We start from the raw sequence: 23,700 nt of genomic DNA on the forward strand, positions 1-23,700 counted from the left end.
ACACATTTTCCCGAAATATCGTTCACCGCTGTATCACGACGTGTGGAGCAGCAGCGTTGTTGGTCCTCAATAAAATTTTCTGTTTATTGCGAATTTTGCGATAGCAGTTATATGGGCACAACCGTCCGAGCTTACGTATAAAGTCAAGTGCGATAAGATCCCATCCCGCGCCGTTGACTGTGCGCGTTAAAGGAAGTGTTCGAGGCTGAGCCGGGCTGGATGGGCGCCCCAAGTCAAGTATCTAAGGAGGCCACGTGATAAAACGCGCGCAAGCCGGGAGAGGGAGGCGCTAGTTTAGCGCGCTTCTCCTCCTCTAGCCGTTGCTCTAGCCCGGCCCGGAGTGGGGGGGGGGGGGGGTAAGGGTGTGCTCAGATAGCGCAAATTTTCGGAGGCGCTTTGAAGGAAGAGGCAGCAGAAGCGTTCGGTCCGCTCTGCTAGCGCCCTTCATCACGCCAACGCTGTGACAACGAGTGTTCGCCGTCATTGAGCGAGATCTGTTGAAGTTTGCACGTGCGCGCGTGACCCAGTGCTTACTAATTTAAGGAGTAAGTGAATGTTTACTGCAGTTTATTCAGCCGATGAAACTACGAACCTTTCGTGCAATAGTTCGTGCAGTGGTTCATGCAGCATTGGGGTGAAACTGCTGTATTATTGTTTTTATATTTCTAGGTGGTTCCAAAGCAGTGTTGCGTACACTAATATTTGTTTCTGGTCGCGGAACGCAACGCCCTGCGGTAGCCCAGTGGCTTTAGTGTTGCGCTGCTGAGCTCGAGGTGACGGGTCCAACCACAACCGCGGCAGTCACATTCCAACGGGGTGAGAAGGCGAAAATGCGCGTATACCGTGGATTCCATACACGTTAAATAACCCGAGCTGCTAAAAATAAATCTGCAGCTTTCCATTACCGTGCGCCTCATAACAAGATCTTGATTTTTGAACTTAAATCTTCAAAATTTAATTTTAAGTCGCGGAATTACACTTACAATCGACACTGTTGAGGGCGCCTACTGAACTTGTTATCTCGTTGCTGTGCTCTCTTTAGTAGCCAATACTTTTTTTTTAGATTTACTTATGGTCAGGATCCAGTTTGTCAAATCCAGGTCTTCCTTAGCATAGGAAACCAGCTATCGCTTAAGCGTGCGAGGTATCAACAAACATGGTCAAGGAAAATCAATATATAGAGTTCGAAGTAATTGCAGAACATGACAAGGATGAAAGAATGATACACCGCATTACAACCAGGACAGAAACCCGAGGGCCTGCCTAAAACAGAAGAGTTTATCTGGTATTTCTTCTCCTGCATTAAAATCTTTCTCTCGCCAGACTCATCTCAAATATCAGAGGAATGGCGATTTTCCACGACGACTCTTCGCGTGCTATTGAGAGTCAAACGACCCATGCGCAAATGTTGACTCTTGTTTTCTGACTCTACTCGCGTAAAAGTGGGTCTTCGGAAGAAAAAAGATAGTCAAGTTGCCGTGACTCACTTTTTACTCTCTTTTTTCTTAGAGTGTAGTACGCGACGGGACGTCATATCTGAAATACACCAGATCCTGACGTATATAAACTAACACTTTGCTTGAGGTTTAGTCGTGACGAGACCATATCTGGACGTATCCAGAAATAAGGAAAGAAGAATCCGTGTTAGGTTCACAGATAACAACTGAGAATTGGCACTTAGATGCCCGCTGTCGGAAATCCGGCACACGACCACGTAGACCTCGAACATATGCCATTGCACAACAAGCGAATGACGCATCCGTTCTTCAAACATCATCGCCATACTTGCTTACTGAAGAACCATTAGAACTGGTTCCAAAACTTCAAGTACCTGCACAGCAGCCTTGGCAGCCGGGCTACTTAGGCCGAAAGGAATCCTGCGCATGAAGCCCATCAATATTTTCAACGTACCCGTGACGTCAATATCATCCGTCTTTTCATTCTCTTCAGTGCGTGTAGGAGCGATGCATAAGGGCGTTCCCGCAGGCCTTGATTGTAATTAGAGCCACTGAGTCTCCGATATGTTTGGCGCCGACGATGAGTCCCCTTGCATTTTCGTAGAATACAAAGGCTTTGAGGCACGTGCTTCTTCATTCCTCAGACGAGGAGGGGGTGGAAGCTGCACTAGGGCTGTCAATCCTTCTGTAACGTGCCAGGGGAGACGACGCTTACAGCAGCATGGTCAGTGCAGGAAAGAGCCAAGGTTTATTGAGAGCGTGGCTTTTAAAGACATGAATGCAGCGCGCTGTACAACTACGCATCACAGATGCGCATCCGCGCTGATATAATCAGTACACACGTCCGATACATCCTCCCTCGGGCGACAAACAAAACAGATTTAGATACATATACACATTTGCCAAAACTTATGACACTTGCTGAAAATGTTCATCATAATGAAGCTTCTGGGGAGGCCGGACGACACGAGTCGACCTTCTAGTGGCATGCGTCGGTTGGATGCCAGGCGAAGGATCGCCGTCACTTGCTGGTAGCATTGATCCTACGGCTGTTGCTAGAGATGACGTCTCGGTGGCTTGCGCTGTTGGTTCAGTTGGTGCTGCAGGCGCCGGCGCACCAGAGCTTTCACATGGTGGAATCTCCTCGCAGTCGTCATCACTTTCACTGCTATACAGTTCACCCGTCCTAAGTAGATGTCGGCGGTTGCGCCGCAGAACACGTCGATCTTGCGTTCGTACCAAATAGGAACGTGGAGCAGTTTCACCAACGACCTTCGCTTTTGGGGACCACGCAGTCGCATCCTGAAGCCTCACTTTCGTGCCTCTGTGCAGTATTGGCAGAGGCCTCCCGGCCTTGGCTTGATGGCGCTTCCTCACAGGGGTCCGGGACACCCTACCGAAGTCAGGAAGGTTAGAACGAAGTCGCCTTCTTTGCAGGAGTTCACCCGGAGAATGCCCATCTTCCAGCGGTGTTGAGCGATAGGCTAGTAAACCCAGCCAGAAGTCCTCCCTCGCCTCTCGAGTCTTTTTCAGGATGCGCTTTACGATTTGGACACCTTTCTCAGCCAAGGCGTTTGACTGCGGATAACGGGGGCTGGAGGTTACATGCTTGAAATCGTATGTTTTGGCAAATCTGGCAAATTCATGGCTTGAAAACTGGGGTCCGTTATCCGTGCAAACTTCTACAGGTACGCCGTACCTGGCGAACATGGCGCTAAGGGCTGCGATCGTAGTTGCTGCAGTTGTGTCGTCAAGTTTCTCAACCTCAGGGAAATTTGAAAAGGCGTCGTAAGCAACCACGTACGAATCTCCAGCATAAGAAAAGATATCTACGCCGACCCTATACCAAGCACATTTTGGAACTGGCCGCATTAAAACTGGTTCATGTGGTGGTTGCCTGTACGCGTACTTTCGGCAGGTTGCGCAGCTTTCTACTAGCGCAGCTATTTCGCCGTTCAGACCGGGCCAAAATACGAGAGTTCGGGCCCTCTCTTTGCACTTTTGCAACCCGAGGTGGCCAGCATGTATCCTGTTCAGGATGCTTTGTCTCATACTCCTCGGTATTACAACTTTGGAGCCCTTCAACACTATTCCATTAACCACTGACAGCTCTTTCGCAAAAGGCTTGAGTTCCCCGGTCACCCACTGCCCGCTTGTTAAGCTCTTCCTCACGGCCTGTAAGTATGCGTCACGAGACGTTTCTTGTTGCAGTAACCGCTGCGTTTCGGAAGTGACCATGTAGCCCAAGGACTGCACCGCATGGATCTCCACGTCTTCGTGGTACCATAGCGTGCTACGGAACGTCTACGCAGGAAGTAAGGCTTCGTAATACTTCTGCTATGGTCACATTTTTTCTCCAGGTGAACTCCTGCAAAGAAGGCGACTTCGTTCTAACCTTCCTGACTTCGGTAGGGTGTCCCGGACCCCTGTGAGGAAACGCCACCAAGCCAAGGCCGGGAGGCCTTTGCCAATACTGCACAGAGGCACGAAAGTAAGGCTTCAGGATGCGACTGCGTGGTCCCCAAAAGCGAAGGTCGTTGGTGAAACTGCTCCACGTTCCTATTTGGTACCAGAGGTAGTGCCAACTTGATCTTTGCCCTGGTCAGCCGTTGAGCGTGACAACATGTCAGCGAGAACCAGCTGTTTCCCGGGAATGTACTGCAAGACAAAGTTGTATTTTAGTAGCCGCAAAAAGAATTTTTGCACTCGCGGTGGCATGTCGCCGATTTCCTTTTGCGTGATCGCTATAAGCGGCTTATGGTCTGTTTCAATAAGCACTTTTCTTCCGTACACAAACTCGTGAAACCTTTCACAGCCAAAACAAATTCCGAGTGCCTCCTTTTCAATTTGTGCATAGCTTTGCTCGGCTCGGGTTAATACACGAGATGCATGCGCTACCGGTCGCCATTCACCATTGTAGCCTTGCAATAATGCTGCACCAACACCTTCCTTTGATGCGTCGCACATTATCTTAGTTTCTCGTTGCGGATCAAAGATTGAAAGCAGGGGGGCGGTAGTCAAAACTTGCGTTAAGGTTTGCCACTCTTTCGCGTGGTTTTCTGTCCATTGGAACTCTGCGCGGGAATTGATAAGCTCTCGTAAAAGCGTCGTTCGCTCGGACAACCATGGCACGAATTTGCTGAAATAGTTCAGCACTCCCAGCATCCGCTGGACGTCAGTCTTGGACGTTGGTGTCGGCATGTTCGCCAGGCTTTCGATAAGCTTTGGGTCAGGCGATATGCCCGTTCGGCTTATGACGTCACCAAGGAATTTGACTGATTTCACACCGAACTTGCATTTCTGCGCGTTGAAAGTCAATCCTGCTTTCTCGGCAGCCTTAAGCACTTCTGTCAACCGTTCGTCGTGTTCTTTTTTACTGGTACCCCAAACTAAAATGTCGTCAATGTATACCAGCACCCCAGGTAGGCCCTCGAATACTTGACTCATGGTTTGTTGGAATACCTCCGGTGCGGACGAAATGCCGAAGGGCAGACGCAGAAAACGGTATCTCCCAAACGGTGAAGAGAAAGTGCATATCTTAGATGTGCGCTCGTCAAGCGGTATCTGATGATAGCCGGAGTTCGCGTCAAGACAGCTGAAGTACGCGGCATTGGTTAAACGGGCTTCCAAATCTTCGCGCCTAGGAAGCGGGAAATGCTGCCGCTTTATGTACTTGTTAACAGCTCTGGGGTCTATGCACACCCGTAGTGTGCCCTCTTTCTTTTTTGCCAGAACTAAAGGACTGGCCCAGTCGGTAGGCTCGTTCACTTTGACAATTATGCCCGCACGCACCATTCTTTCAAGTTCCTTCTTTAGAGGCTCTTCCAGTGCCAAAGGAACTCGTCGAGCTGGTTGCACGACTGGCACCGCTTCAGGTTGCAGGACCATGCTGTTTGCCTGCTGCAAACAACCTAGGCCCTCGAAAACATGCCTGAATTTCTTGAGAAGTCCGTCGTAGGAAATCTTGTCTACGGCTCCTATTTTACGCTGGACCAGCCCCAAAGTATCACTAGCTTCTAGCCCGAGTATAGCCTGACGGCCATTTTTCACAACAAAAATGTGACCGTAGCAGAAGTATTACGAAGCCTTACTTCCTGCGTAGACGTTCCGTAGCACGCTATGGTACCGCCGTTATACGCCCTGAGCACCGAATTCGTTGGCTTCAACTCTTCAGCTCCCCTCAGTTGGCGGTAAATTGACATGGGAAACAGGCTTGCCTGCGACCCCGTATCCACTTTAAAGCTTATCTCGCGATTGCAAACTTGGGCTTTAACCGTCCAATCCCTTTCGCGACTAGATGTCGTGATCTCGAGAATGTCGAAGTCATCGTCTTGCTGTTTTTTTTACTTCGCTGACTAGCGCTGACGCGCAACTACTTGCAAAGTGGTTCAGCTTGTGGCACAAACGACACCTCTTTCCAAACGCTGGGCATTGCTTCGGTTTATGCCAGCGGTTGCACTTACGACAGTGAAATTGTTCTTTTCCTTGCTTCCGCTCTTTTGAGGGTGGCGCCGTGCGCCTCGATACGACATCGACTCTGTCTTCCCCGCTACGCCATACTTCGTTTGGCTGTGCTGCAGTCTCCGCTGCTTTACACATTTGCTCTGCTTTTTGCAAAGTCAGTTGGCTGTCACAAAGCATTTTCTCCCGTAGTCTAGGATCGTGCGTGCCAAATAAGATCTGGTCCCTTATCATGGATTCTTGCAAAACGCCAAAATTACACTGCGCTGCTTGCTTTTTCAGGTCACGAACAAATTTTTCAAATGGTTCTCCCTCCGCTTGCTTTCTTGAACCGAATACATATCTCTCGTGCACTTCATTGCTCACTTCGGCGCAATAGGCATCAAATTTTCTCACCACTGTACTGTAGTCGGTCTTGTCTTCATCCAGCGCGAACTGGAAGTTGTTGAAGACGTCCAGCGCGTCGTCACCCGGCATGCTCAGCAGGAGGGCTGCCTTCGATGCTTCCGCTTTCGGCTGGTCCTTTGCCGCCGTTGCCTGCAGAAACAACTCAAATTTCTGCTTGAAACGCTGCCAGTTTTCCGTGACGTTACCCGTCAGCCGCAATCGCTGTGGTGCCTTCAGCAGGTCCATAACGCGTTCTTCGCGGAAACGGTTCCCCCCAGGCGTCGACAGGCAGCGCAGCAACTTCTGACACCATGTAACGTGCCAGGGGAGACGACGCTTACAGCAGCATGGTCAGTGCAGGAAAGAGCCAAGGTTTATTGAGAGCGTGGCTTATAAAGACATGAATGCAGCGCGCTGTACAACTGCGCATCATAGATGCGCATCCGCGCTGATATAATCAGTACACACGTTCGATACACCTTCTACGCGAGGAATACTGTGGTCCCGTTGATGTCGGCGTGGTGAACGGCGTCTGTGGTGGCGGATAGCCCTTGCCGCTTCCCTGTGTGTGGAATGATCTCTAACCATCTTCTTCAGAATACCCATTTCATTCCTGATCTCTGGGCACTCTTTTGAAGTTGCGTCGTGGGCACCAGAACAATTTGGGCGCTTCGCAGCAATGATGCAATTGCTGCCTCCGTAAGGTCCACTACATCGTTTGCATGTTACTGCACCCTCGCAAACTGCACTGACATGCCCAAGGTTCATACACTTGCGACAGTGTAAAAGCCTGGGCACGTAAGGACGTACCGAATGCCTCACGTATCCAACTTGGACGTGTGTTGGCAAAGTTTCCGACTGGAACAGTAATTTCACACATTTGGATCGTCCAAAGCGGTGAAAGCTGACACAGGAGCCGACGATGATAGTATTTTTGCAAGGTCAGTGTCTGTAATATCAATGTCCACGTCGTAGGTGACGGCTGCCGTTGATTCCTTGCCGTATGTGGGGACGAACAGGGATGCTTCCCAACTGAGTGACGTTTTTCAGTGTTTCCAGTATTGTCGGTGTATTGACTACCACCGAAAGGATATTCTTTCGAGTGTTATTACGTATTTCTTCTACTTGACCATGGGCAGTTCGTTCGAAATATTTCGACAGACTCTGCATATTCAGTGAGTTGAAGTTGTCTGTTGTCGTTGTTAGTACGTATGCAATGGTGTATAATCGCTTGCCTTTTTCGTCGCATGACGACAGGTCGATGATGTTTGTGTCTTTCTCTTCAGACGTGGGCTTCACACCACGGGAAAATCGCTGTCCGCACCCACATCATCCATAGAGGAGCCATCAGATGACTCAATCGGGACCATGCTGGGGTCGAAGCGGTCACTCATGCCGGCGGCATAACGAACTGGCCGTTCAGGACCCAATTGCGGGGCGGGGTTTGGGTCCCCCATTGCAGCGGATGACGTTCCCCAGTTTTCTTGTCACTGATTACAGAGATCACCGGAAATAAAATAGGAAATGCAGAGAGCTCAAAACGAAAGCTGCTCGCTACGATCACTTCCGCTTTCGTTTTCATAAAGTGGAATAAATTACCATAATGATGGGACCCATAAGAAGCGTCGTAAACATGCCCCAGTACTATTTTACACGCGAAAATGTCTCGCCACAACGGCCGAGCCGTTTTCCGCTACTGCTTCACAAGCTTGGTACCGCACCCTAAGCCTGAATAGCTCGAAATGAAATGGAGACTATGAAACAAAATTTCTCCCCTTGCCTGGGCACAATAGTACAGGAGTGCCGTGTCAAGATGCAGCAAGAAAGCGAAAATACATCGACAACCCAAGAGACCAGAGCGACAACAAAAGAAGACAGACAGGATGCCGAATATCCGCACACTCACATGCGCAACCAGCCTAGCTCGCTTTGGGTGTCGTGTTTCGAGCATAGCGCATGCATTACGCATGTCTTTGCTTGTCACTAGGTAACTCAAGAAGTAAAGGTCACAAAGTGTAGGTTCCATTATAAGCAAAAATTCTAGTTCTAGTGGTAAAAAAATGAAGATGTCAGGGTACCTCATTACACATTCTTTATTTCCGATACTTGCGTCAGCTAACGGCTAATATTGTCACGTGGTAGTGACGGTTAAGAAGGCAGCAAAACTGTGATTAACAAACCGAGCGTTTTATTGGGCGAACTTGTGCCCTCAAAAACAGGCTACACTAAAGGAACAACGGTAGCGGCGAACACAGTCGGCGGTCGTCGAAAATCTGATAAGCGGGTCAAGCGTGCCGGCTTTTATATAGCAGTCGTCGAACGTTCCAGACTGATCGTTGGGACCCGCGTGCCTTCCACAATGTTCTACACCATCCGCGTCAGGCTATGAAATCAGATAACGCAAGGTTCGGCGACAACAGATAGCAGATCGAAGCATCGATAACTTTCCAGAAACTTCGGATACATCCAGGCGCCTCCCGCGCTGTGCTATAACATTTTATTTATTTATTTCGTGTACCCTCAGGGCCAGAGGCATTAAAGAGGGGAGTGGTTACATCAAATACAAAAAAAAAGTACAGTGCAGCAAAATAGTTAATAGTACAGAAATACATGGTTCTCGGTTATACAATGTTATTTGAGTGTTCCTGGAGTGCTGGTCAATAAAAGTAAATACGGTACAGGCAGTGCAGTAATACAGTGTTCCGGTAATACAAAACAAAAACAGTAATACAATTGGTAGTACAAAAACACGAATGAAATGCTCCTGTTTATACAATGCTATCTAATACTGCCGTGAAGTGCTGATGGTCAACAATAGTAGCGGTGGAGGCTGGTAGGCGATTCCACTCGGCAGATGTTCGCGGAAGGAATGAATGAGACATGACATTGGTTTGGCATAATGTAATTCCAACTTTGTTATTGTGATCTAACCTTGATGAAATGTATTGAGGAGGGGAGATTAGTTCGTCGCGAAGTGAAGGATGATGAAATATCTTATGAAAAAGTGAAAGTCTAAGGCCTTTACGGCGAGAGGCTAAAGATGGCAAATCAAGGTTTAATTTCATTACAGAAATGCTGGCAGTTCGGTTATAATTAGAAAAAACGAAACGAGCAGAGTTATTTTGTACCATTTCTAAAGAGTGAATTAGGTGTTTCTGAAAGGGATCCCAAACTGCTCCGGCGTACTCTAGTTTTGAGCGGACTAGTGACTTGTATAACATTAATTTTAGGGAAGACGGTGCCTTAGTAAAATTGCGTTTTAGGTATCCCAGCATGCGGTTAGCATTTTTAATTACGTAAGAAGCGTGCATGGACCACGAGAGGTTTCTAGTAATATGGACACCAAGATATTTGTAGGAGGAAACAGGGTCTAAGCGGTGATTATTAACGCAGTAAGAAGGAAGCTGGTTAGAAGTTCTGGACACGCGCATAAATTTACATTTTTTGATATTTAATTCCATTGACCATGATTGGCACCAAGTAGAAATAGCGTTAAGGTCGGATTGAAGAGAAGATATATCAGTGTCACATATTATTTCCCTGAAGATTACGCAATCATCGGCGAATAAGTGAATGTTAGAGGAAACACAAGAGGGTAGATCATTTATGTAAATTAAAAAAAGGAGGGGACCAAGTACCGACCCTTGAGGTACGCCGGACTGTAGTCTGCTCGGTTGAGAGTTTGAGTCATTAGCAAAGACAAACTGTGAACGGTTAGAAAGAAAGCACTCAAGCCATGCAAGGAGTCTGGGATCAATGTTAATTCGATGCAGCTTAAACATTAGAAGGTTATGGCACACTTTGTCAAACGCTTTCGAAAAGTCTAAAAATATACAGTCGGCAGTTGAAGAGCGGTCAAGAATGACGGTTAGCTTATGCGTAAATAAAACTAGTTGTGTTTCACATGAATATGTCTTGCGGAAGCCATGTTGCGATGGTGAAAAAAATGAGTTAGTTTCAAGAAAGCTAGCAAGATTAGAGGCAAGTATATGTTCTAACATCTTACATGGAATGGAAGTGAGCGAGATAGGGCGGTAGTTATATGGAGAATGCTTGTCACCCGACTTATGGAGTGGGATCACCTTCCCAATCTTCCATTCATCAGGCAAAGAACCCTTATCTAGCGACTGTTGGAAGATCATTCCTAGGAAAATTGAAGAGTAACAGCTAGTGCTTTTCAAAAATTTCGCGTTTATTAAATCGTGTCCTGGAGCCGAAGATATTTTTAAAGATGAGATAATTGGTACGATGCCTGCTGGTTCAATGATTATGGGAAACATTGCTTGGTAATCGTAGTCGTGCGTGGATGGAAGAGTAATGTGTGTAGTTGATGAAAAGTTGTGCATGAAAACATCATTAAGCGCGGACGCACATTGATTAGTGGGAATAACATTTCCAGAGCTGTCGATTAAGGTTATCATGTCGTCCGCCTTGGGGTTAATGACGCGCCAGAATTTCTTGGTGTCGGTTTTAAGCATTAAAGGCAAGGTATTGCCAAGAAAGTGATCTTTGGCTTGTTTAAGTGCGGCAACATACTCATCTGCCGCCAGTTTGTATTTGGTCCAGCGGTTTGCGCTAGGTGAACGTTTGGCTAATTTGTGCAGGCGTTTCTTTTTATTAGACAGGCGCTTGAGACGGAGGTTGTACCATGGGGCGTTTAGATTACATGCAATGGTGCGCATTTGTTAGGCGGTGAAACGTGGTCGCCCGATAAAGATAAGTACACGTGTCAATATGAATACTTGCGTGACGTATTTCTTTTTGCCAGTTTTCGCCAACTGTCCACTTTTGTTGAATTTCTTTCTCTGTGGACAGAACTTCAGTTGCGTCACTTGAAAAAATCAAAGCAGGGTCAGCAGCGTCGAAAGGGCACTGGTAGCCCCGTTTGTCCAGAAAAGAGCCTCTAGTTTAAATACGTTCAAGCTAATGAACCATGGTTGTGATTTCTTGTGCTATCAATTGAAGCGTGAAGTTTGTTCAGTGGTTGCTAAACTCATGGCTTGTGTTATATGTTCTCTTGATTTTCCTTTAGATTTACAGAGAGTACTGTTGAGTTCAGAGCACAAACTAATTTTCGCCGGCGTACGTATCCCAGCCTAGCGCCACGCGCTTTGTTGCGATGAAATTTTTGCCTAAAATATATTAAATACGCTAAGGTATCGCAGAAGGAGACTTAAGTGAGAATTGGGTCACAGGTTCTCAATAGGAAGAAACAAAGCCAAGCCACTCGTTGTGGATGGTGTACACTTCTAAAAAAATAAATTATGGGGTTTTACGTGCGAAAACCACTTTCTTATCATGAGGCATGCCGTCGAGGACTCCGGAAATTTCGACCACCTGGGGTTCTTTAACATGCACCTAAATCTAAGTACACGAGTGCTTTCGCATTTCGCCACCATCAAAATGCGGCCGCCATGGCCGGGATTCGATGCCGCGATCTTGTGCTCAGCAGCTTAACACCCTAGCCACTGAGCAACTGCGGCGGGTTGGTGTATACTTTTAATGGTAAGGCTAATCAAATGCAAATTGAAAAGATGTAAGTAAGCGATTGCCCTCATTTCACCTGTAAAGAGAACGAAGTGGTTTAAGATCGAGTAAAAATGTTCCTTGCGATTCAGGTGAGACAACAGAAATCGTGATTGTAAGCATTGTAAGGACGCTTCCGTTCAATTCATCATCGACAGCGTCTCAGTGTTTGCCTGATGAAATCGCGCCGCAACAGCGTGGCGTTGCAACCCTCGAACGCTGACTCAACGGTAGCCGAGGCAGCTTCTTACAGAAGAGCGTTCCGAGAGGCATCCAGGCAGCGTGGCGTGCCAACCTCCGGCCTTCGCTACGGGCGGAAGTGGGTATTGCCTTATCACATGCGCACGTGTATTCCGGACGACGACGGAAACCAGGAGGCGATGTCGCGATCCGACTTCCTCCCTCAGCTAAGTGCTGTGCGCTGCAGAACGGAGTCGTCATGTCCCGATTCCGATCGGCTCTATCGTAGCCAGCAAGGGGCGTCCAACTAGGAATCATAAGCACCATGAACGCCACAACTAACCTGTTCACTCCTTTCTCGAGCGAAATTCCTTCCTTGGCAACGGAAAACGCAGTCGCCGACGTAAACGACACAAGAGACGGAAGGCCCGAGGTGCTACGATTTCAAGAGTACCCGCGACCCATTCTAACCGGTGGCTTCATAGCTCTCATATTCATGGCCGTCTTCGGCGTGCTCTCCAACGCAGTCTCCATCGTGGCACTGCTGCGCTCGTCGAAGCTGCTCAAGAACGCGACCACGGCGCTCGTCTTGAACCTGTGCTTCACCGATCTTCTCTTTTCAGCATTGAGCACGCCGCTGGCTGCCACCGTCTTCTGGAACGCCGGCTGGGTATACAGTGATGGCCTATGCGTGGCGTACGGAGTGAGCCGTTTCTTTAATACTGGTGCATCCATATTCACAGTAATGGCCATCAGCATCAACCGATACGTGATTATAGTGAAGCCCCGGCTGTATGGGCGCGCATTCACTGAAGGCAACAACCTGCTCATTGTGACTGTGACTTGGCTGCTGACGCTGTCTCTACTAATCTGGCCCACAGCCGGCATATGGGGCCAATTTGGCTGGGACGCCGAGATCGGCACTTGCAGTGTAGTCCCGAAGAACGGACGCAGCAGTAAGGCGTTTCTCTTCATGGTGGCATACTTTGTGCCGGCCACGTCTTTCGTCATATGCTACAGCCGCATCTACTGGATCGTGCGCACGACGCAACGGAACCTACGCCAGTACAGCACAAACGACAAGTCGGCGGCGTTCGTGGCGCGGTTTTTCGCCAAGCGACAGAGAGGCGCGGCCACCGGCGAGCCGGTCTCAGAGGAGAAGGTCCAGCGCCAGCAACGTCGCATCGCTAAAGACTGGCGGCTGCTGAAGACGGTGTTCGCCATCTTCGCTGCATTCACACTTTGTTATCTGCCCCTGCTGGTGCTGAAGGCTTTCCGACTGCTCGACAACTACCCAGCCATGCAGGTATTCGCCTACCTGACCTTCTACTTCTCGGGGTGCGTGAATCCCATCATATACATCTGCATGAGTCGCGAGTACCGGCAGGCATACAAGGAACTCTGGCCGTGTGCCAAGAGCGTGGCCCTCTCCGAGAGCACTGGAAGCCAGGAAACACCTGTGTGAAAGAAATTTCGTCCCTGTGAGACATATTTATTGACTGACGTTTGGAATAACGAGCGCATTAAGCAAAATGTTATTTTGCATGACTACTGGTCATTCTTTCTTTTTCGTGCTTTCAGGGGTCCTGATCTCAGATTTCTCACGTAACGTACGTTCCCTACGTACTTGTGGAGATCATTCCAAATGTTGAGACCAGACTAGCTGATCATTATGATCCTATAATAAGGCGCGTGACAATATCTACGGGGTATTGCACGTTACCTCGAGTCCTATAAACGCCTTCTTCTTCATCTCTTGCCGCGGTGTTGCTTCAGCTCTTGCGCGCGTCTGTTGCTGGCGCTTGGACATAAATTCCCACACAGAAAAAGCACCGACACATAAGATTCAAAGTGATCCAGTTACTTTTTTTGTTGTCTCGTTTTTACGTACCGGATTTCGGCATTAGTGTGAATCTGACTTTTTCTTGCAGTGTGGCAAATCCCGCTGGTCAGATTAGCCACGACACGCGCATAAATAAAGTGCGCACAGCGGGGACAGATGAAAGAAACAGTCAAAACGAAAACATCGTGTAAGATACTAACAGGAAATTTAATAATATATTTTTTATTGAAATATCTTGAGAAAGAAACAAATATTCACCATAGTCGGCACCACTAGAAGCTCAGCCGTCCGAATGCTTCAATGAACGCATATGTAGAGCTCTTCTGCTTTCCTGTGGCTTCTCTTAATTTACTCAGTTCCTGCGGTAGGGATGCCAAAGGCACGTATGTGTGACAAAATAAAAAGAAATAAAGAAAACTGTGTTATGCTGGTTATTTCATATGTCTACTTCGTGTTGTCCCAATGCCTATGAAAATGATCACCTGGCAGTGTTTGCGGTAATCCTATATACAAGCTCTTACTGATTTTCATTTGAGAGCCAGATATTACTCAGTGATCTACGCAACTGAATGAAGAATGGCAACGTTAAATATTGGGCTCGTTGGTTCAGAATGTTGGAAAGCATATAAAAGCACGAGGACTTGACCTTGTCCGTTCTTAGGCTTTGTCTTCGTTTAAGAAGTCACGCTGTTATAATTTATGCTTATTGAAAAAATGACACTGGGTTGGGCGTTTAAGGGGGGATGGTAGTATTATCATTACCATCACCATCATGATCATCAGCCTGGTTACGCCCACTGCTGAGCAAATCCTCGCCCATACTTCTCCAAATACTCCGGTCATGTACTAATTGTGGCCATGTTGTCCCTCCAAACTTCATAATCTCATCTGCCCACCTAACTTTCTGTCGCCCCCTGCTACGCTTCCTTTCCATTGGAATCCAGTCCGTAACCAGTAATGATCATCGGTTATCTTCCCTCCTCATTACATGTCCTGCCCATGCCTATTTCTTTTTCTTGATTTCAACTAAGATGTCATTAACGCGCGTTTGTTCCCTTACCTAATCTGCTCTTTTCTTAGCCCTCAACGTTATACCTAGCTTATACGCTTCCATAGCTCGTTGCGTTGTCCTCAATTTAAGTGCAACCCTTTTCGTAAGCCTCCAGGTTTTTGCCCCGTACGTGAGTACTGGTAAGACACAGCCGTTACACACTTTTCTCTTGAGGGATAATGGCAACCAGCTGTTCATGATCTGCGAATGCCTGCCCATTCTCCATTCTTATTTTATGCGAAGCATATTACGAGGGCCCAACCCAGCTCCTCAGGCGCGGCGGTGTCGCCTTGAATACCACGTGACAACGTGACGTCACGACAGAGGAGAAGTGGCTTTGGCGCAACTCTTGCAAGATGGGCTGGGTGGGAATCGAACCAGGGTCTCCGGAGTGTGAGACGGAGACGCTACTACTGAGCCACGAGTGCGATGCTTCAAAGCGGTACAAAAGCGCCTCTAGTGAATGCGGTGTTGCCTTAGAAACGAGCTGTTTCTAAGGCTCAGGCGTGCGTCGCTTGCTCAGGCGCACATTTCGTTGCCGCGCCGAACGCTGCGTTGCTCGACGCTCACCGCGTCCAATGCGGGGCGTCCAAGGCGGTGGTGGTGGTGAAAACGTTTATTTCCTCTGGAAAGAGGGAGTTACATGGAGGGTGCTCTGGAGTCAGGCTTAGTGCCTTTCCCCTCACAAACACTAGGTGGAGCCCCTAGTACGGGACCCCAGTGGCTTCCGCTGCCGCCATAGCTCGTTCGACCATCGCCTTTTGGGCTTTCAGGTCGCAACAGGCGAGTAGGGTCGCCTCCCAGTCCTCCCGGGTGGGGTTTGGGTGTGGAGTAAAAGCAGGGTTGGAGGGGCACGCCCACACCATGTGGTAGAGGTCCGAGGACCTCTCCCCACAGTGCGGGCATTCCCCGGAGAAGGCAGGGTCAAAGTGCTTTAGCGAGGCCGGGCACATCATGGTGTTCGTGACAAGGCGGAGGAACAGGCGTTCCTCCGCTCTCGTTAATCCTTTACACGGGTAGGGGTACAGTTTATGTCTATCTTTGTATAATTGTGTTATTTCCTTGTAAGTGTAGGTCGGCGTGGCTTCCGCTGCTTCTTCAGAGGTGGCGGGGGACGAGGTTGCCCGGTTAGAGAGCGCGCGGGCGGCTGCATCTGCTGCCTCGTTTCCTCCTAGCCCTGAGTGGGCCGGAGCCCAGACTATGAAGCGGTGGGATGGACCTCCTACGTACGAGCTATTTTGCAGTAGCCGGTAGGCCAGGTACGGGACCCAGCCCTGTTGGACGTTCCGACACGCCCCTCGCGAGTCGGTTATGATTGTCTTGGAATCGGAGTGTGTTGCCGCTAAAGCGATGGCGACTTCCTCTGCTTGAGTGACGCTTCGGGCTTTGAAGGTGAGCCCGTTCACCGTTTTGGACTCGTGGATCACTGCCGCCGTGTACCACCCGCCATGGTGCGGGCCGGATGCGTCCACGTAGTATACCCCGGGTTTCCTTCCGTAGTGGTGAGCTAAGGCCTCTGCCCTGGCCCTGCGTCTACCCTCGTGGTCGTCCCTGGACATCTTAATTGGGAGTGGTCTTACGTGCAGGGCGTAACGCCATTCCTGAGAGAGTCTTACTCTCTCCTCGGTTAGAGTCGTGTGTTCTATGTGCAGACGGGCCAAAAGGCGGCGTCCTGACGGCGTCTGCGATAATCGCGTGTATTGACCTGTGAGGTGGGCTTCTCTAAGTTCATCGAAGGAGTTCGTCATACCCAGACCTTGGAGTCTCAGGTTAGACGTGGTTATCGGGAGGTCGAGGGCCTTCTTCGCCATTTTGCGTATTATCACCTCGATGATGTTCTGGTCGTGTTTGTTGAGGCGGAGATAGGGGGTCGAGTACAGGATTCTGCTTGTTACAAAGGCATTGGCCAGCCGCAAGGCGTCTTTGCTTCGCAGTCCCCCTTTCTTGTTCGAGACTCTGCGGACCATTCGGCCCACCTGATCTCCCACCTTCTTTAGTTTGTCGAGCGTGGTCGTCGCCAGCCGACGCTGGTGGATGAAAAGACCTAGGACTCTAATTTCTTTTCTTTCGGGTATCGGTTCCGATCCAAGTCTCCATTCTATCTTGTTTGTGCATTTTTTGTTGGGGCGAATGTGCACGAATTCGGATTTTTGAGGGGAGCAATGAAGGCCACATCTTTTCGCGTACTCGTTCGCCGCGGTGGCCGCCTCCTGCAGGCTGGCCTCCATTTCACCGAGAGAGCCCTGCGTGGCCCAAATGGAGATGTCGTCCGCGTACAGCGCGTGTTGCACACCCGGGACTTTCTCCAAGTGGACCGGCAGGTTCTTCATTGCCAAGTTGAAAAGCAAGGGGGATAGCACCGCTCCCTGTGGCGTCCCTCTCGTGCCTAATAGAAAGGGGCCGTGTTCCGCGTTCTGGATCCTCACGTAGGCCTGTCTGTCCGTGAGGAAGCGTTTTATATACTCGAAAGCGTTCCTGCCGCATCCCGTCTCTGATAGGTGTGTGAGGATCGCCTCGTGTGTCACATTATCGAAGGCTCCTTTCAGATCTAGGGCCAGCACTATCTTATCCCCGTTCGGATGTTCGATCGGGTTTAGTACCTCCCTGCTGAGCTGCAGCAGGATGTCCTGAGCCGATTTATTTGGCCTGAAGCCGTACATCGAGTCGGCGAAGACTCGCTTGTTTTCTAGGTACTCAGATAGTCTGTCTCTGACCATAGCTTCCATCAGTTTGCTCACGCACGAGGTGAGAGAAATAGGTCTTAGGTTATCCGTATCTATGGCCTTGCCCGCCTTGGGGATGAAAGTTATCAGCGCCGTCTTCTACTCCGTGGGAAATGGAGCTTCGCCCACCCAAATCGAATTAAAGTGTTCTAGGAGGGATTCGTATGTGCGGTCCGGCAGATTGGCTAGGAGTTTTACCGACATCCCGTCCCTTCCTGGCGCGGTCCCGCGTTTCATCCTCGCTAGAGCGGCCTTGAGTTCGTATATTTTGAAAGGTTCGTCCAGCTCAGCATTTTGGGCTCCATTGTATCTGTAAGCGTCTCCCCTTGGATCTTGGGTTGTGGTCAGATACTGGTCCCGAAGCTTCAGTGCAAGCTGGGCCGTATTTCCTTGAAATGCATGTACCGCTCTCTGCAGGTGCTTGTGCGTCTCGGTGCGCGTCTGGTTGGGATCTATGAGTGCCCGGAAGAGGCGCCATGTGTTTTTGCTAGACATCTGCCCAGCGGCCGCGTTGCACCTATCTACCCAGTTCGCGTCCGCGAGTTGCGCCGCGTACTCCGCCGCTTCTTTAGTGATTGCCGCGATCCGAGCTCTTAGCTTTCGGTTATGCTTCTGTCTACGCCATCTTTTGACCATGCTGCGTCTGGCTGCCCAGAGGTGGAGGAGGTGGGTGTCCACGTCCGTCACCGCCTCTGAGAGCTTTACCTGCGTTTCCGTCGAACGCAGGTGGATCAGCAGCTGTTTTGTCCAGGCTTGATATCCCTGCTCCTGGATGGAGCTTACCTCGTATTCCTTTCTAAATTTCGTCCAGTCCGGCAGCATAGTGTGCCCCGTAGGCCTGGTAAGGGGTTTCGTACGGATCGTTATGGTGATCAGGCAGTGGTCACTTCCGAGAGTTTCCTCCGTATTCGTCCACTCCACTTGCCTCGCGTTTTTCGTGAAGGTTAAGTCGGGACACGTGTCCCTCTGCACCGAGTTCCCTATCCGCGTGGGGCACGCCGGGTCAGTGTGTAGGGTTAGACCTAACGCGGACGCCGCCTCCGCTAGCTTCCGTCCTCGTATGTCTTCTCGATGATAGCCCCATGAGGGACTCTGCGCGTTGAAATCTCCCATTACTAGTAACGGGTCTCGTCCTGCTTCCCTGATAGCTCTGCTCAGGAGTGTGGAGAAGGTTACGTTTTTTGCTTTAGGTGGGCAGTACACGTTCAGGATGTGTAGCGGCGAATCCTCCTTTTCAGTGGCAGAAGAGTCACCATCACGTGCGAAAAGCTGGTTTGTAATTCCAGATCTACCAAATTTGCAGTGTAGTTTTTGTGCACAAAGATGCACGTTAGGTGGTCGAGTTGGAACGTTTTGTAGTTTGTGAGGCTCACGTTCCCGCCAGGTTCCTGTACGGCCACCACTGCCGGAGTATGCTCGTACGTAGACAGGTGCATCCTAAGATCCGCTCTCTTAGTCCTCGATTTCAAGCCTCGACTATTCCACTGCGTTAATGTTATGGGACTCTTTTTAGTTTGTCTCGCCATGTTGTATCTGGAGATTGTTGTTATTCTGGGGGGGGGGGGAAATTGCTCCTGGTGGTCTTCCTCCTCGTCCTCGCTTATCACCCTACGCATCCTGTATGTTCGGGGAGTCTGGAGTCTCCTCGTGTTAGCGTATTTGCGAACCGTCATCGCTTTCGCTATCTGTTGTGAGACTATGGTGGGAATAGATTCCTGGACCCTTCTCATCATAGCTTCTAGTTTATGTTCAAGACTAGGTTCTGTGTCGCTTTCCATCGCCTCCTCTTGCTGAGGTGGCTGGGGTTTAGCTAGCGCACTTTCTAGTTTGCTCGTTAGCACCGCGATCTGCGCTTTTAGGGCTGCTATCTGGTTTCGTAACTCGGTTTCTACTGGGTTGGGTGTGGGTGGAGAGGAAGGTTTGGGAGGAGGAGGAGGAGAGGCGGTCCCACTCACATGCCGCATCCCGTTCTGGACTATGCTGGCCCAGGTCTTCTTTTGCTTGGGTTGATCAGAAGTCGACTCCCTGCTAGGTGGAGGGGGCGGGAGATTCCCGCTTCCTCCCTTCTTCTTCTTCTTGTTTTTTTTTCTTCTTTTTCCTCCTCCTTTTCTCCTGATTGCTGGGTTGTTGCTGCGCGTTCGTGCGAAATTTCGCCGTGCAGTCTCTGGAGTTCGTGGCGTGTTCGCCGCCACACACCGCACATTTTGGGTTGCACAGGTGAGGGGACCGCACTCCCTCCACAAACGGGGCTAGCGTTCCGCAGAGTCCGCAGTTTTCTTGTCTCGGTGTCGGGCAGGTATCTGGCCTATGCCCCACTGTGCCGCACAAGTTACACGCTGGTATGGTGCGGCGGTATCTTGCTACCGGTATGACTTGCGCGTTGTACAGTACAGCTCTGGGCTTGTACTTGCCTTCGAAGGTGATTCTGGCTTTGTTAGAAGTTCCGAACTTTCGGATCTCCAGGATGGTGCTTTCTCCGTGAAAGCTTTTCACCTTCCCTCGCAGGGACTCGGTGGTTTCCAGATTGGCCACTGTGATGACTCCGTGAATCACGTTGTCTTCACTCTGTTTTACGTGCCCGTGCAAATGGAGGTCTGCTCCTTCTTGGATTTTTATCGCAAAGTCCCCGACCAGTTTGTCTGCCGCGTGGATGCTCGACGTGCCCACGATGATCAGGTTTTGGTCCGGGGATATTGTGAAGTAAAAGTTGTCCGCTTCGGCCTCCCCGACTCGCTGTCGTAGGGCTAGGCCTAGCTCACCGTGTTGTAAGTTCTTCAAGCTTGTCGCCGTTAATGGTTTGATGATTAGCACCACATCGTCTGGTCTAAATCTGCAGAGAAACTTGGGTTTCCATGCAGCTTTGACTTGCCTTGGGCCTCCGGCTGCGCGCTCATCGGGTGCCTTGTCGGGTTGCGCATGGTGGCCTCCGTGAGCTGACGTGGCCTTCCCTTGTGCGCAGGCTTGGAGTTTCTGGGCTCTTGTTTCAAAGGCCCGGATCACATTAGCGTTGCAGGCTTGGTCCCGACTGGTCTGCGGCACAGTTGTCCATGCCATGCCTTCCGGGTCGTAGCCGCGTTGCTGGTTTGCGCTTGCCATGTTGGCTTGGAGCGGCCTCCCCGCCGCCGAACGCCGGCGTTCAGCCTTGAGGCTGCGTCGCGGCGCTATGGCGGATGGGAGGAAAAACGCTTAAAAAGGTCAACAAATCGGCCCACCGGATTGGGAGTGGTCTCCCTGCGTGCCGGCTGACTTGCTGGTTCTGTCAAGTCCAAAATTGTCGGGATCAAACGCGTTGGGCCGCCGCCACGGTCGAAAATCGCCGGAGCCGATGTCCCATGCGTCCGCTCGCTACGCGCGCTGGTAGCGTCCTCTGCGCCCTTCGGCGCAACCACAGAGTTTTCCTACAACGTTACTGTATTGTCGTCCAAGGCGAAGCAGAGTAACGAATGAGTTGTTCCTTCGTCTAGCCGAACCAAATATAGCCAAGCAACAGCAGTTCACCAAGCTAAACAGTGGTTCAACAACTAAAAGAAAGGCTAGTATGCTTCGCATCCTGGGCTTAACCTTACCTAAGCCACAGCCATTTTTTTTCTGATTATTTCACTCTCATGATCCGGATCAGCAGTCACTACCTGTCTTAAGTAAATGTATTCCCTTACCATTCCCTGTGCCTCACTACCTATCGTAAACTGCTATTCCCTTCCGAGACTGTTAAAGATTACTTTAGTTTTCTGCAGATTGATTTTTAGTCCCACCCTTCTGCTTTGCCTCTCCAGGTCAGTGAGCATGCATTGCAGTTGGTCCCCTGAGTTACTAAACAAGCCAATTTCATGAGTGAAGCGCAAGTTACTAAGCTATTCTCCATTTACTCCTATCCCCCATTCTTCCCAATCCAGGTCTCTGAATACCTCCTGTAAACACGCTGTGAATAGCATTAGAGAGATCGCATCTCCCTGCCTGACACCTTTCTTTATTGGGATTTTGTTGCTTTCTTTATTGAGTACTGCAGTGGCTGTGGAGCCGCTATAGATATCTTTCAGTATTTTTACATATGGTTCGTCTACACCCTGATTCGGCAATGCCTCCACGACTGCTGAGGTTTCGACTGAATCAAACGCTTTCTCGTAATCAATGAAAGCTATATATAATGGTTGGGTATATTCCGCAAATTTCTCTATCACCTGCTTGTTAGTGTGAATATGATATATTGTTGAGTAGCCTTTATGGAGTACTGCCTGGTCCTTTGGTTGACGGAAGTCTAAGGTGTTCCTGATTTTATTTGCAATTACCATAGTAAATACTTTGTAGGCAACGGGCAGTAAGCTGATCGGTCTCTAATTTTTCATGTCTTTGGCGTCCCTTTTCCTATAATATCGGTGCTAACGAAAAATACTTCGTTTCATGAAGAGTATACCCCGCAATAGACATGTCGAAAAATATGAGTGGTTGAAAAGTGGCGCCACGATTACATGCCACCATTAAAAGCAGCCACCCACCGATTTCACGCAACGCCTCCGTCAAAAGCGCTAGAAAGTGGAAAACGCTTGCTGTTCTACAATTAATGATGTGGCTTCATATTTATTTTATTTTTCGGGGATTCACATATTCATTGCAAATTGTACTACTGACCGTTGGCTTGCTTACGACGCTTGCTTGCATATGAGCGATTTCGTTTAGTGTACTTGAGATTTGCAAACTCCTGTAAGAATAACATAGCTTTGTTCGCATACTACACTTAGAAATCAAGGATACCCCGTTTCTCATTAAACCTTAAAGAAAAAGTTGAGATTTGGTGGAAGCCGGTAAGCGACGCTGCGCCGTAACGGCGAGCCCAACAAAGGTTGCTGGTGTCGCGCTCAATCGCTCAATAGCAAGTGAAAAAGTACAGCAACTGCCAGGAAGGATTTGCCAAAGGATTTCCATGTAAATTATGGTAGAAATTTTACCCCAGGGGGATTTCAGGCTCAGTGACTCACAAGAAAAAATTAAAATGCGATTTATGGAAAAGACGAGTACTATCTCCGAAACTGGCAAAGTTCATGCTGCCAGATTTCGCTCAATTGTTGTAAATCACCGAAAGACCTTTTTACTTGTGCGTGAGTGCCACTAAAGGCAGCGCTTATGGAAAATGTGTGCATACCGCAGAGATGGGCGTATCACTTTTGCTTACCTCCTCTACCGTGGGAGAACGTGTCAGCAGTAATACGTGAGGCAAATTTGGCAAGGTGGCACGTGTAACCGCCTAATTCAAATAAAAGTGTCTGAAAAGCGCCTCAGAGTAAGGGGGGGGAGGGCGCAGGGAGGCTCGGCCGTCCTTCCTTTTCTTATAGGTAAGGCTTGACCCCCTTCCCCCCCTCTCCTTGGCAAGTCAAATATAGCACTGAGGCACCCATTAGACAAGCGCTCGATGTTATGTTAACAGTGGTGTCTTGTGCGGAGTAATTCTAAATCAAAATTTTCAATTAATGACCTAATTGCGATCAAACGGTTCATGTGACATGAGCAAAGCCAGGAAAGCAAGTGTTCTCTTATTGCTGTATGCATTTCTCCCAGACACTGCACATGACAGTAACCACACATGTTCGACTAAGATTCTTGGCACAGCTTATTGTTTCCCGAGTCAACTGAGCAACTGGTTCAACTGGCTCAAAGATTCAACTTGGTTTCTTTAGGTTAACAGTTAATTTTTTTCGCTTAGTTTTGGATTATGAGTGCTGTGTTATACCAAAGACGCATGTGCTCTGTCTACTTACGCAGGGTGCCCCAGCTGCGAATACACGCAGAATTGCCCCGTGCGGCAATCTTATACATAAATACCGAAACACATAAATACCCAAGAAAGCGGATGGGGAAACGGCGCCGAGGTAGCTCAATTGGTTAGATAGCACGCATAATGCAACGACGTGCGATCGTTCCCCAGCTACAGGAAGTTGTATGATCATCCACTTTCAATTCCACTAATTTATAATTTCATATTTTCAAGTGCAAGTAATTTCCCTTGTGTTGTCCTTGGGGTCTATTTTAGTGGCTTCTTAAGATATATTTAACAAATTCGGGCACCTCGGTTAACACCCT

At 49.2% G+C, this 23,700-nt stretch overlaps 2 protein-coding genes across 2 annotated transcripts; one reads left to right on the top strand and one right to left on the bottom strand.

Annotated features, from left to right (window-relative positions):
* Positions 1–2,827: 2,827 nt before the first annotated feature.
* LOC135912408 (uncharacterized) lies at positions 2,828–6,657 on the bottom strand. The gene is made up of 2 exons (XM_070521140.1): positions 6,315–6,657; positions 2,828–4,115 (listed from the first exon to the last, which is right to left on the bottom strand). The coding sequence occupies exons 1-2, from the start codon at positions 6,549–6,551 to the stop codon at positions 4,017–4,019; spliced, it is 336 nt and encodes a 111-aa protein (XP_070377241.1). The 5' UTR covers positions 6,552–6,657; the 3' UTR covers positions 2,828–4,016.
* A 5,569-nt stretch (positions 6,658–12,226) lies between these two features.
* LOC139047635 (G-protein coupled receptor moody-like) lies at positions 12,227–14,288 on the top strand. The gene has a single exon (XM_070521480.1). It carries the CDS (start codon positions 12,337–12,339, stop codon positions 13,474–13,476), a length of 1,140 nt encoding a protein of 379 aa, XP_070377581.1. The 5' UTR covers positions 12,227–12,336; the 3' UTR covers positions 13,477–14,288.
* The last annotated feature ends 9,412 nt before the right edge of the window (positions 14,289–23,700 follow it).

Source organism: Dermacentor albipictus, chromosome 7 (assembly GCF_038994185.2).
Source record: "Dermacentor albipictus isolate Rhodes 1998 colony chromosome 7, USDA_Dalb.pri_finalv2, whole genome shotgun sequence".
Taxonomy (NCBI): Eukaryota; Metazoa; Arthropoda; class Arachnida; order Ixodida; family Ixodidae; genus Dermacentor; species Dermacentor albipictus.

Coding starts and splice junctions, on each gene's coding strand:
- LOC135912408 (XM_070521140.1), bottom strand. CDS start 6,551: ATGGACCTGCTGAAGGCACCACAGCGATTGCGGCTGACGGGTAACGTC. Junction 4,116..6,314: donor AGACCGACTACAGTACAGTG/GTGAGAAAATTT, acceptor TTTGTCTTGCAG/TACATTCCCGGGAAACAGCT.
- LOC139047635 (XM_070521480.1), top strand. CDS start 12,337: ATGAACGCCACAACTAACCTGTTCACTCCTTTCTCGAGCGAAATTCCT.